This window comes from Garra rufa, chromosome 19 (genome assembly GCF_049309525.1).
Source record: "Garra rufa chromosome 19, GarRuf1.0, whole genome shotgun sequence".
Lineage (NCBI taxonomy): Eukaryota > Metazoa > Chordata > Actinopteri > Cypriniformes > Cyprinidae > Garra > Garra rufa.
The window spans coordinates 36571517-36585179 of NC_133379.1; the positions used below are offsets into that span (position 1 = coordinate 36571517).

At 33.0% G+C, this 13663-nt stretch overlaps 1 protein-coding gene across 14 annotated transcripts in view; it reads left to right on the forward strand.

The window, feature by feature from the left end:
• The window catches only part of fnbp1b (formin binding protein 1b), a 100022-nt gene that overhangs the window by 31950 nt on the left and 54409 nt on the right, over positions 1-13663 (forward strand). For all 14 annotated transcript variants that reach the window (XM_073825232.1, XM_073825233.1, XM_073825236.1 and 11 more), the window contains exon 2: positions 5483-5598. In XM_073825232.1, the coding sequence (XP_073681333.1) occupies positions 5483-5598 (116 nt within the window). The remainder of the gene's footprint in view (positions 1-5482; positions 5599-13663) is intronic.

The window sequence follows — 13663 nt, forward strand, 5'->3', positions numbered from 1 at the left end:
CATTTTTGATGTAAACTTTTGACCTCAACTGTACATTTATAATGTTTTTCGGTTTGGTTTTAGATAAAAAATATCTGCATTAAGATCTCTCCTCATATTAAAGAAATTCAAATAGTTTTGGAACAACGTGATGGAGATCAAATAATGACCAAATTTGAATTTCTAGTGAGCTGTACCTTTAAATAATAGAACGAAAGTTATAATGTGGAGTGCAGAAACCTAGTTCATCACCCACATTGACATCCTGTGCGCACAAACACACAAAAGTTTGAGCCTTCATCCTGTCTGCTGGCTGAATGCATGCGGACAGTTTGCACGAACAGGAATTGAACGGTGGTGTCTTCTTTCATGAGGACATAGTGAAATGGTCTTGTGCGTCTAACACTCGAACGGACAGAAGGAGTTTGTGAGCAAATATCTGACTGGATTCTTCGAGATGGTTGAAGAGAAAATGGGGGGATGCTGGAGTCAAACGAAGGTGATCGAAGCGTTACTACAAGACCACTTGTTTTAGGCCATTGTTTTAGACCATTTACTTGAATTCAGGGTAGTTTTTGTCTAATGTGCCATGTAAAGTTGATCATGTGATTTTATTGTGCACTGTAATGATTTTAAATTGTTCTTTGGTTCAATGTTTTCAAGAGATTTTGAATTTGTGAGGGCTGTGCAGGATTTTTGAGTTTAGCATTGTAAAAAGTTTGTTTGTTCTGTTGAATATAGAAGATATTTTGAGGAATTTTGGTAACCCAGCAGTTTTTGGTCCCCATTGTCTTGCATAATATGAAAAAGTCGGGACCAACGATTGTTTGGTTACAAACATTCTTCATAATAGTTTCTTTAGTGTTCATTAGAAGAAAGAAACCCATACAGAACTTGAGGGTGGGTTAATGATAACCACGTTTTTACATTTTTGGTTGAACGAATCCTTTAAACAGGTTTTTGTTGACAGCTTGTGGAACCTTTTTGACTATTTTCCATAGTCATGTGATTTGACTAAGATTCTTAAATAGTTCAAAAGGACAAGAGAGCAGGAAAGTCCTGTTGTGATTCCAAATGCATGGCATTTTTGGGTTGCTTTTAAACAGTCCAATTACATATAATGCAGCATATAGAATATCTTTTTAGTCAGATACTAATTTTGAATGAGTTAAGTATTTCCTGTCATATTTTACCCAGCATGCAAATGGTTCTTTGGTTCAATGCAGTTTTTTGTTTTCAAGAGGTTTTGAAACTGTGAGGGCTGTGCAGGATTCTTGAGTTAGGCAATGTATGAAGTTTGTTTGGTCTGTTGAATATAGAAGATATTTTGAAGAATGTTAGTAACCAAGCAGTTTTTGGTCCCCATTGCCTTCCATAGTATGGGGGAAAAAAATATGGAAGGCATTCGGGACCAACAAATGTTTGGTTACCAAACATTCTTCAAAATATCTTCTTTTGTGTTCATTAGAAGAAAGAAACTCATACAGAACTTGAGGGTGGGTTAATGATAACCACGTTTTTACATTTTTGGTTGAACGAATCCTTTAAACAGGTTTTTGTTGACAGCTTGTGGAACCTTTTTGACTATTTTCCATTGTCATGTGATTTGACTAAGATTCTTAAATAGTTCAAAAGGACAAGAGAGCAGGAAAGTCCTGTTGTGATTCCAAATGCATGGCATTTTTGGGTTGCTTTTAAACAGTCCAATTACATATAATACAGCATATAGGATATCTTTTTAGTCAGATACTAATTTTGAATGAGTTAAGTATTTCCTGTCATATTTTACCCAGCATGCAAATGGTTCTTTGGTTCAATGCCGTTTTTTGTTTTCAAGAGGTTTTGAATCTGTGAGGGCTGTGCAGGATTCTTGAGTTAGGCAATGTAAGAAGTTTGTTTGGTCTGTTGAATATGAAAGATATTTTGAAGAATGTTAGTAACCAAGCAGTTTTTGGTCCCCATTGCCTTCCATAGTATGGGGAAAAAAATATGGAAGGCAGTCGGGACCAACATTTGTTTGGTTACCAAACATTCTTTAAAATATCTTCTTTTGTGTTCATTAGAAGAAAGAAACTCATACAGAACTCGAGGGTGGGTTAATGATAATTACGTTTTTACATTTTTGGTTGAGCAAATCCTTTAAACAGGTTTTTGTTGACAGTTTTGGAACCTTTTTGACTCTTTTCCATAGTCATGTGATTTGACCGAGATTCTTAAATAGTTTCTTCTTTTGGGTTGCTTTTGAACAGTCCAATTACATATAATGCAGCATATAGGATATCTTTTTGTCAGATACTAATTCTGAATCAGTTAAGTATTTCCTGTCATAGCATGCAAATGGTTCTTTGGTTCAATGCAGTTTTTTTAGTTTTATAGAAATTTTGAAACTGTAAGGGCTGTGTAGGATTTTTGAGTTAAGCAATTTAAGAAGTTTGTTTGGTCTGTTGAATATGAAAGATATTTTGAAGAATGTTAGTAACCAAAGAGTTTTTGGTCCCCATTGCCTTCCATAGTATGGAAAAAAAATATGGAAGGCAGTTGGGACCAACAAATGTTTGGTTACCAAACATTCTTTAAAATATCTTCTTTTGTGTTCATTAGAAGAAAGAAACTCATACAGAACTCGAGGGTGGGTTAATGATAACCACGTTTTTACATTTTTGGTTGAACGAATCCTTTAAACAGGTTTTTGTTGACAGTTTTGGAACCTTTTTGACTATTTTCCATTGTCATGTGATTTGACTAAGATTCTTAAATAGTTTAGAAGGACAAGAGAGCAGGAACTTTCTGTTGTGTTTCCTAATGCATGGCATTTTTGGGTTGCTTTTGAACAGTCCAATTACATATAATGCAGCATATAGCATATCTTTTTACTCAGATACTAATTTTGAATCGGTTAAGTATTTCCTGTCATATTTTACCCAGCATGCAAATGGTTCTTTGGTTCAATGCAGTTTTTTTGTTTTCAAGAGGTTTTGAAACTGTGAGGGCTGTGCAGGATTCTTGAGTTAGGCAATGTATGAAGTTTGTTTGGTCTGTTGAATATAGAAGATATTTTGAAGAATGTTAGTAACCAAGCAGTTTTTGGTCCCCATTGCCTTCCATAGTATGGGGAAAAAATATGGAAGGCATTCGGGACCAACAAATGTTTGGTTACCAAACATTCTTTAAAATATCATCTTTTGTTTTCATTAGAAGAAAGAAACTCATACAGAACTCGAGGGTGGGTTAATGATAATTACGTTTTTACATTTTTGGTTGAACGAATCCTTTAAACAGGTTTTTGTTGACAGTTTTTTTATCCTTTTTGACTATTTTCCATAGTCATGTGATTTGACCGAGATTCTTAAATAGTTTCTTCTTTTGGGTTGCTTTTGAACAGTCCAATTACATATAATGCAGCATATAGGATATATTTTTGTCAGATACTAATTCTGAATCAGTTAAGTATTTCCTGTCATAGCATGCAAATGGTTCTTTGGTTCAATGCAGTTTTTTTGTTTTCTAGAGATTTTGAAACTGTAAGGGCTGTGTAGGATTTTTGAGTTAAGCCATTTAAGAAGTTTGTTTGGTCTGTTGAATATAGAAGATATTTTGAAGAATGTTAGTAACCAAGCAGTTTTTGGTCCCCATTGCCTTCCATAGTATGGAAAAAAAATATGGAAGGCATTCGGGACCAACAAATGTTTGGTTACCAAACATTCTTCAAAATATCTTCTTTGTGTTCATTAGAAGAAAGAAACTCATACAGAACTCGAGGGTGGGTTAATGATAATTACGTTTTTACATTTTTGGTTGAGCGAATCCTTTAAACAGGTTTTTGTTGACAGTTTTGGAACCTTTTTGACTATTTTCCTTAGTCATGTGATTTGACTAAGATTCTTAAATAGTTCAAAAGGACAAGAGAGCAGGAAAGTCCTGTTGTGATTCCAAATGCATGGCATTTTTGGGTTGCTTTTAAACAGTCCAATTACATATAATGCAGCATATAGGATATCTTTTTAGTCAGATACTAATTCTGAATCAGTTAAGTATTTCCTGTCATATTTTACCCAGCATGCAAATGGTTCTTTGGTTCAATGCAGTTTTTTTGTTTTCTAGAAATTTTGAAACTGTAAGGGCTGTGTAGGATTTTTGAGTTAAGCAATGTAAGAAGTTTGTTTGGTCTGTTGAATATGAAAGATATTTTGAAGAATGTTAGTAACCAAAGAGTTTTTGGTCCCCATTGCCTTCCATAGTATGGAAAAAAAATATGGAAGGCAGTTGGGACCAACATTGGTTTGGTTACCAAACATTCTTCAAAAGATCTTCTTTGTGTTCATTAGAAGAAAGAAACTCATACAGAACTTGAGGGTGGGTTAATGATTACCACGTTTTTACAATTTTTGGTTGAACGAATCCTTTAAACAGGTTTTTGTTGACAGTTTTGGAACCTTTTTGACTATTTTCCATAGTCATGTGATTTGACTAAGATTCTTAAATAGTTCAAAAGGACAAGAGAGCAGGAAAGTCCTGTTGTGATTCCAAATGCATGGCATTTTTGGGTTGCTTTTGAACAGTCCAATTACATATAATGCAGCATATAGCATATCTTTTTACTCAGATACTAATTTTGAATGAGTTAAGTATTTCCTGTCATATTTTACCCAGCATGCACCAGGCTCCTAAAATGAGCCCATCACGTCTCATGTGTGATCAATGTTAGCTGAGGTGTAAAAATGGATTGCGTCTGCTTCTAGGACTCGTATCTGTGGTGTGTTTGTGTGCTGTAAAGAGGTTTTACAGGAAATCATCTGGAAATGAAAATTAAAACCATAGCATACCTCATCATACCTGTATGCAATTATCAATTGAGGACCACAACACAAGATAATAATAACACTTTCAGGGCCAGTAACTTGAGCACTGCAAACATAATGTGGGCCACATGCATTTCTGAATGTGGTTTAAGTGGTTGGATCACAAAATGTTTTTTTTTTTAGTGTTTGCGTATCCTGGAAACATAAAAGCACCTGTGTTCACTTCCAGATTTCAGTTTTTAATAAAACTTGGACTGTTTCTATGTGTTAGGAAAGCTTTAGAAACATCTTGAACTTGATGCAGTAGGTGATCCAGGCTTTAATTTGTGCATTATGCAATTTACAATTCATGTACAATGCTTTGTGGGTTTATGTTTTGACTAATGGTAAAACTGTTTTTTCAACCTCATACTGTAAAGTTTGCACTTTTGCATTCCAGCACGTTAAGTGACAACACAAAAACTCATGCATTTGTTAAAAAGGTCACTATTTTTGACAGTGCTCGCTTTCATGTCAGTATCTGGGTGGGCTTTTCCTGTCCACTTCCTGTTGAACTATTAAAACGACACCTTTGCTTGTGACCCGGTGTGGTGTCTTTTTGGTGAACCTTTTTTTTAAAAACTGTTTTAGGATGTCGAAACATCAGTCTGCACTGTTATTGTGCCAGCTTTAAAAAAAAAAAATTCTCTCTCTCTTTCTTTCAGGATCAGTTTGATAACTTGGAAAAGCACACACAGTGGGGAATCGACTTTGTGGAAAAATACACCAAATTTGTGAAGGAAAGGTCTGAGATCGAGCTTAACTATGCAAGACAGATCAGGTGAGTGTTGCATTAGTAATACGATGTTCAGTTTGTAAGTATGCTTGTATGCTGTTGCAAACATAGGAAATAGAGGCAAAGATTTTAAGATGTCCACATCAAAAGAAATGTACAAAAGTGGTTTTATATCCATAGAAAGCACATTAAATGTAAGTAAAGTTCTTTTTAGGTTTCAAATTAGTATTTGGAGAATGTCAAAATTTGGTTGGAATAATGTTACATTGTCATTCAGTGTAACATTATTTATGTAAAAATTTAAACAACATGCTTATTCTGACTTGTACATATTAAAATATATAAAAGAATAAGGGAGCATATTAAATTTTATTGTGTTTTAAATGAGTAAAAAAATCTTACTGACAAATGCGCAAAACCTAGGATAGTGGCACATTTTAAAAATGTAGAATTGCAACTAATTAGTATTTAGGGTGAAAGTAATTCGTCTTTTAATTTGATTTTTGTTGTAAATATGCCTGACAAGATTGTTACACTGAATGACATTTTAGTGGGAGTCTTCTGTAAATAAGGAAAAAAATGTAGGATATTTATTTTTTGCTCAGAAAAACAAAAACAAAAATGGAATTAAATTAAACAGAAAACTTTTTAATTTTTATTTTGGAAAAACAGCAATTTTTGTTTTTATGCCTGAACCCTTTTTCGTCTTTGACACAAATATGTAAGTGTAAATGTAATATTTCTATCATGCAGAAGTAACCAAAACATAAAAAATGCATGGTGCAACCTTTAAGATTACAAATTCTAAAATTTACACTCACTTTCTATATAGTCACTGTAAAAAATCAATTATTGCACAACGCTTTGCAAGAAAATACTATTTTAATTCAACATGTTACTTGCCATTTGTAAAATTTACTAGCAATTTCAGAGTGAAAATAGTTATCAAATAAATCCTACACTATTTTATCACTATTATTTAGCTTTCTAGTGAATATGTGTATATACCCTGTTGTGAAAAAGAGATTAATCCATTTTAAGCTGGTTTGCTGGTCTTAGCTGGTTTAATCTAGACTCTCAACCTTGTGAAAACCTCTTTAAGACCAGTCAACAGATAAGTATGATCAGTTCTTTTTAAGCTGTTTTTCAACATTGGTAATTAGGTAGAATCATGTGGCTTGATAGGTTAGAGGTCATGTCTTATCTCATCTACTCCACCAGGATCACCATCAGATTTTAGGGTTCCTCTACTCAAAATCCCACTTTAGCCCTTCTGTCAGGTCTATGGTAATAAAGACAGGTGTAGCCACTTGTACTTTATAGTGTGTTTGTTTAAACATGAAGACTAGAGCGCTATACACACATACACTAATTACACACATGATGCTGCTGCTGACAGCCCAAGGATACAGAAAAAAGGGCAACATTTGTGTTTTCTCTGTGTGTAAGTTTGGGAAGAAAATGCAGGTTTCCGTGGCAACAAGGTGCCAGCATGGTGTTCCTCGTTGGTGACCTACATTTGCAGCGGCCAATCACACCACGACCCCGCCCCCCATTCCAGTGATAGGATTTAAAACTCGCAGACATCCACACACACACACACACACACACACACACACTGACTGTACATCAACCCCCTCCAGATAGCAGTGGGAAACCCCTTTAATTCCCAGACACAGCGGGGGGTTCAGCCATCTACACACACACACACACACACACACACACACACACACACACACACACACACACACACACTCATACCAGCCTGTTACTGGATGTGATGAACTGTACTTTTAACCTCAGATACACTATGAGATGGATTTGCATTCTGTGGTACCACGATTTTATATATAATATACACATTTAAATACTATATTTACAATATTAAATGGTGCTGTAATGACATTTCAGTTGTGTTAAAAAAAACATTTATTTTACATGGTATATATTTATGGTAATGCCATGGCATTTTTTGTAAGGGATACAGCTTTAGTTGCATCTATATATATATATATATATATATATATACTTGCATTTGCACACTTCATAAACACACATGCATATATGTGACCTTGGACCACAAAACCAGTCATAATGGTAATTTTTGACCATCATCTGAAATCCGAATAAATAAGTCCAGAATCTGAGATTGCAAAAAATTATATTATTATGCATATTACTAATCAAAACTAAAGTTTTGATATATTTACGGTAGGAACATGGAACATGGTCTTTGCTTAATATCCTAATAATAGTATCCTAATGAACTCTCTGATTGGTTTGTAAACTTGCATCAACGTACCTCTGCAATAAAATACTAGCACTATTTTTGCATACTGCACTGAAGTATACACTGAATAGAGCCAGCTGTTTAATGGTTTATTTCAATTTTATAGTATGAGTAACATGTTAAAATTTTCGCAAAGGTTACATTCTTTCATAATTGAGGTTAATACATATTCTGAAGTCTAAATAAAAAAAAAAGGTTTCCATTGATGTATGGTTTGTTAGAAAAGGACAACATTTGGTCGAGACACAACTATTTGAAAATCTGTAAACTGAAGGTGCAAAAAAAATCAAAGTATTGAGAAAATCACCTTTGAAGTTGTCCAAATGAAGTTCTTAGCAATGCATATTACTAATCAAACATATTTACAGTAGGAAATTTACTAAATGTCTTAATGGAACATGATCTGTACTTAGGCCCAATCCCAATTCTATTTTTTACCCCTTCGCCTACCCCTCGCCCCTTCCCCTTGTCCCTTGAAACAAAGTGTAAAGGGGAAGGGCTAAAATATTTCCCCTAAGAAATGGGACACCACTACAACACTGTGATACGTCATCATACGTTTTCGCTAGTTCCTAATGTTACATCAGAGGACATGCGCAGATGTTTATCACTCATTCCAAGATGTCAAAAATGTTGTCATGTTGCAAAAAGTACAAATGTACGGTGTACGCACCGTTCATTCACATGTGGCCGTAAGCAAAACAAACAACGCATTATCACATGCGCGGCAAATTGCTAATCAGTGTAGTGGTGCCTGGAGAAGTATATATGCTTCATTTGTGAATTTCATTTTTGAACTTTCTATTTGAACGCATTCGTTTTCTGGATCCTTGGACTAAAATGTTTACAGGGGTTCACTGGTTTAAGAAATTTCTGATCGTAAAAATCAGCTTCTTTTTATTTGTAAGGTATCGTTTTTATTATTATGTACTGATTTAAATTACTGGTGCGGTGAGCGGGCGCAGGTGCATTAGGCGCAATAATCAAATACATTTCAAAGCAAGCCGGCTCCACGGTCCTGACTGCATCATCACTGCCTTTATTGGGTGTTTTGAGCGAATATTTACATTTATTCACATGACTGGATGTGGTGGACTGCCATGATTTTGGCGAATGCAGGACACTGAATAATGCGCATCAGAGGGAATTTAAAAAGTGGAAGTATGTATACACCGTATACCTGCGTACACCATCCACGACTACACCACCGTTGCAAATTGCCGTGCCACTGGTCTTTCATGTTTCTAACATGCAGTCAAGTGTATATGACATAAAAATATATTTTGTAATATCGTGCAATCAGTGCTATCTGCTAGCAAACTTTAGCGATTTTTTTGCAAACGTTTATTTACAAAACAACACCATAAACACAAACACAAGATTGAAGGTAATATAAATATAATGAAACATTGTCATGAAAATCCTTATTAAAGGCAAAAATTACTTATATTTACGAGTCTGCTTGCTCGAGTGAGCAGCCATGTTGGAAATTTCTCTTAGCCCTTCGTTTGAAGTGAGGTCCTGAAAAATCTTCGTTTGGAGGGCTATCTGGCCCTTCCCCTTACCCCTACCCCTCCAACCAAAAGAGAAATGAGACACCCCTACCCCTTCACGTGAACGCGCCAAACGGAGGGGTAGGGCTAAGTGTAGGGCTAAGGGGTAGAATTGGGATTGAGCCTTAATATCCTAATGATTTGGGCATAACTGTAAAATCGATAATTTTGACCCACACAATGTATTTTTTGCTATTGCTACAAATATTGCAGTGCAACTTACGACTGGTTTTGTGGTCCAGGGTCACATATGTGCACACACACAAACAGACCGACAATAATATCACAGATGTCCTGATCCAGACAGGGACTTGCATGCATGAAGAGCGAATTAGCCAAGATTATAGTCAATATTGAGAGAGAGAGAGAGAGAGTGTGTGTAAGACAGGAGCAGAGTACATATTATTTATCTTCAGGGAAGGAAATTGCAGTGTTGCAGTAACAGAAAGAGTCACATGGAAAGGAAATGCATCCAGATGTGATAGATAGATTGAAAGACAGATATGTACATAGGTAGGTTGGTACTAGTACTAGTGTGTGTAGGACACTATATATAGTTCATTTATGTAAGTGAGGATTGCAAAGTAAACTGTGACATATTATACCCCCAAAATCTTAATAAAGTGGACTATGAGTAAAATTGATAAAAATTTGGGACCAAAAATTATGGACACTTTGACCTGACCATGTTTTGTGACATTTCATACCACTGAACTAAATTAAGCACTGCTTGGTAATTGGTCAAAAAAAAGTATTGATAGTTGAATTTTTAGTTGATTGTAATCCTATCTATATATAGTCTAATATACAGTGTACTATCTAATATAACTAAGTTATCTGACATTATCGAGATGAGTTCTTGTCATATTTTATTACCATTTTCTAAACTATAGCAAATAAATGTGATAATGTGAGAAATGTTAGAGGTGTCTGGATAAATTTTCGTTTGAGTGTGTACTTAAAATTATAGATTTATTACATATTTAAATTTTAACATTAATTAATTAATAGATTAATGTATTTAAGTTCATAAAACGATAGATTATTCATTCAAATTTGTATTTATATATACAAACAGATTAATTTTACTCAAGTTCAAATAATTTATCTGAATTTATATTCTTAATTTATGAATATAAATGTATTAGTCCACATATTTATAGATTAGTTTATTCATTTTCATTCGATTTGATTCATTGACTATTCATATATATTATTTATGCAAACTTCTCAGAAAGATAGGTGGATTATTTCATAATTATTCATTTATTAATTGACTAATTTATTTAAATTCAATTTAATATATCAATTTATTCATTGATATATTAGTTAATTCGGTAACACTTTACAATAAGGTTCATTAGTTAACATTAGTTAACCACATTAGTTAACATGAACTAATAATGAACTGCACTTATACAGCATTTATTAATCTTTGTTAATGTTAATTTCAACATTTACTAATACATTATTAAAATTTTGTTAACATTAGTTAATGCAGTGTGAACTAACATGAACAAACAATGAACAACTGTATTTCCGTTAACTAATGTTAATAAAGATTAGTAAATACAGTAACAAATGTATTGTTCATGGTTAGTTCATGTTAGTTAATACATTAGTTAATGTTTAACTAATGAACCTTATTGTAAAGTGTTACCGTTAATTCTCAGACAAGTGTATTATGTATTGATACATTTATTAGTTTATTCATTATTTGAAATATTAAATATGAATTCATAGATTATTCAAATGTATAGATATTTATTCATTCATGGATTAGTTTATTCATGAATTCATAGATTAGTAGGTAGATTATTTATTCATACGTTCATAGATTAATTATTACATTAATAGGTTTAATTATTCATAAATTCATTGTTTGCTTTAATAGTAATATAATTCATAGGTAAATTAATTTATTTATTATAGACTATGCATGCATACAAATACTTTTTAAAATATGTTTGTGTCTGTATTTATATATACATAATAAATATACACAGTAAACACACATGTAGAATGTAAACATAAACTTTTATTTTTTGTGTGTTTAATCACAATTGAGTCACAAATGTTAAATTATGCTTGATATTACTTCCATGTAATTTATCACACTGAAAAAGAAAGGTCAAGTTGAGTGCATTGCATTGTGGGATACATGCATTGTAACGGATGTGTGGCACATCACGTGTGTGTGTGTGTGTGTGTGTGTGTGTGTGTGTGTGTGTGTGTGTGTGTGTGTGTGTGTTATATGTGTACAGTGCAATATTAATATTAGTATGTTAGTGTGCTATTCTGAAGAATATGTACAGAAGACAGTGACAGAAGGACTGATGGGGGATGAGAGGTGTTTGCCTCACTGTGGGCGTGTGCGTGAGTGTGTGTTTATTTTAGTATGTGTTTTTTACCCTTTGGCAAGGTGCAGTATGAACACACACACACACACACACACACACACACACAAACACACACACACACACACACACACACCTGCCCCAAGGCAGTGATGATGAGCAGACGCTCTGTATTTATAGCTGGTGATAATAGAATACACAGAGAAACATCTGACAGTGACGAAAAAAGGCTACAAAGAAAGAAAGACAGCCTTTGTTTAACAGTTTCCACACAGACACGGACAATGAGTCTCACATGCATGTAGGAAGACAAAAACAAAAGGTCCAAAAGTTCTGTAAAGTTTGTATTTGAATATTCATTTTTGATTGGCTCTTAGTGGATTTGGCATTTGGCATTTTGATTGGTTGCTTTTCTCAGTTGAGCTCTCTGATTGGTTTATAAACTTGCATCAATGTTGTACCTCTGCAATAAATTACTAGCACACTGTTTTTGCATACTGCACTGAAGTATACACTGAATAGAGCCAGCTGTGTAATGGTTTATCTAAATTTTATAGTATGAGGAATCACACATGTGACCCTGGACCACTAAACCAGTCAAAAGGTTCAATTTTTTGAAATGGAGATTAATACATCTTCTGAAATCTAAATAAATAAGCTTTTAGGATAGGACAATATTTGACCAAGAAACAACTATTTGAAAATCTGGATGGAATCTGAGGGTGCGAAAATTGCCTTTTAAAGTTGTCAAGTTTCTTAGCAATTCATATTACTAATCAAACATTTAGTTTTGATATATTTACAGTAGGAAATTTACTAAATATATTCATGGAACATGATCTTTACTTAATATCCTAATGATTTTTGGCATAAAAGAAAAATGTATAATTTTGACTCACACAGTGTATTTTTGGCTATTGCTACAAATATACCCGAGCTACTTAAGACTGGTTTTGTGGCCCAGGGTCACATATATGGTAATCATTTCATTATGCGGTATTAGATTTTTGTATTTAATTTGCCTTTTTTCTTGAAAATAAAAATGAAAATGGTTATTTTACTTTTTTATTGTAGTTTTGCATAACTTGTTAAAAAGTACATACTACTTATAGTTAAGTTATTCATCTAGTGAAAATAAAAAGTCAGGTCAAGCACATTGCATTGTGGGATGAAGCATTGCACAAGCATTTTAGGTGCATTTGCAACTAAAAATTAAAGTGCAAACTGAAAAATTAATTTAGAGTGCAAGAGAACAAAAAATTAGAGAATAAAAAAAACTTCTTAGTGGGTCCTTAAAAAGTCAGAAAATTCAGTTTTTGATCCTAAAATTTGTATTGGATAAATACGATAAATTTCCTTCATTCATGGATTCATTAATTAATAGATAAATAGGTAGATTATTTACTCAAAAATTTTGTTTGTTCATATGCATAGATTCATTTTTAATTGGTATTTGATTTTGCCTGTTTTTTCATGAAAATAAAAATGATTTATTTGACCTTTTTATAGATTTGGATCACTTGTTGTATGTATAGCTAAAAATACATGTGTGCAAACTAAAATGTATTTAGAAGCACTTGTGTGAATAAAAGTTCCTGCAGGTCCTTAAAAAATAATTTAAAAAAGTAAATAAAATAAATATATAAATAAATGCATAATAACAATCAGGATACAGCCTAAAATTGTGATGATTTAATTTAATTCAAATCAATTTTATTTTATTTTTTTATTTTTTTATTTTTATTTTTTTATTTTATTTTTTAAATTTTTCTTTTTTAAAATATTTTTTATATTTTGTGTTCGTTTTAAATGTATTTTTTCAATATTGTCAATTTTTATTTGATTTTATTTAAAATTTTGTTGTTGTTTTTGCTATATTTTTATATTTTATTTGATTATTTTAAATGTTT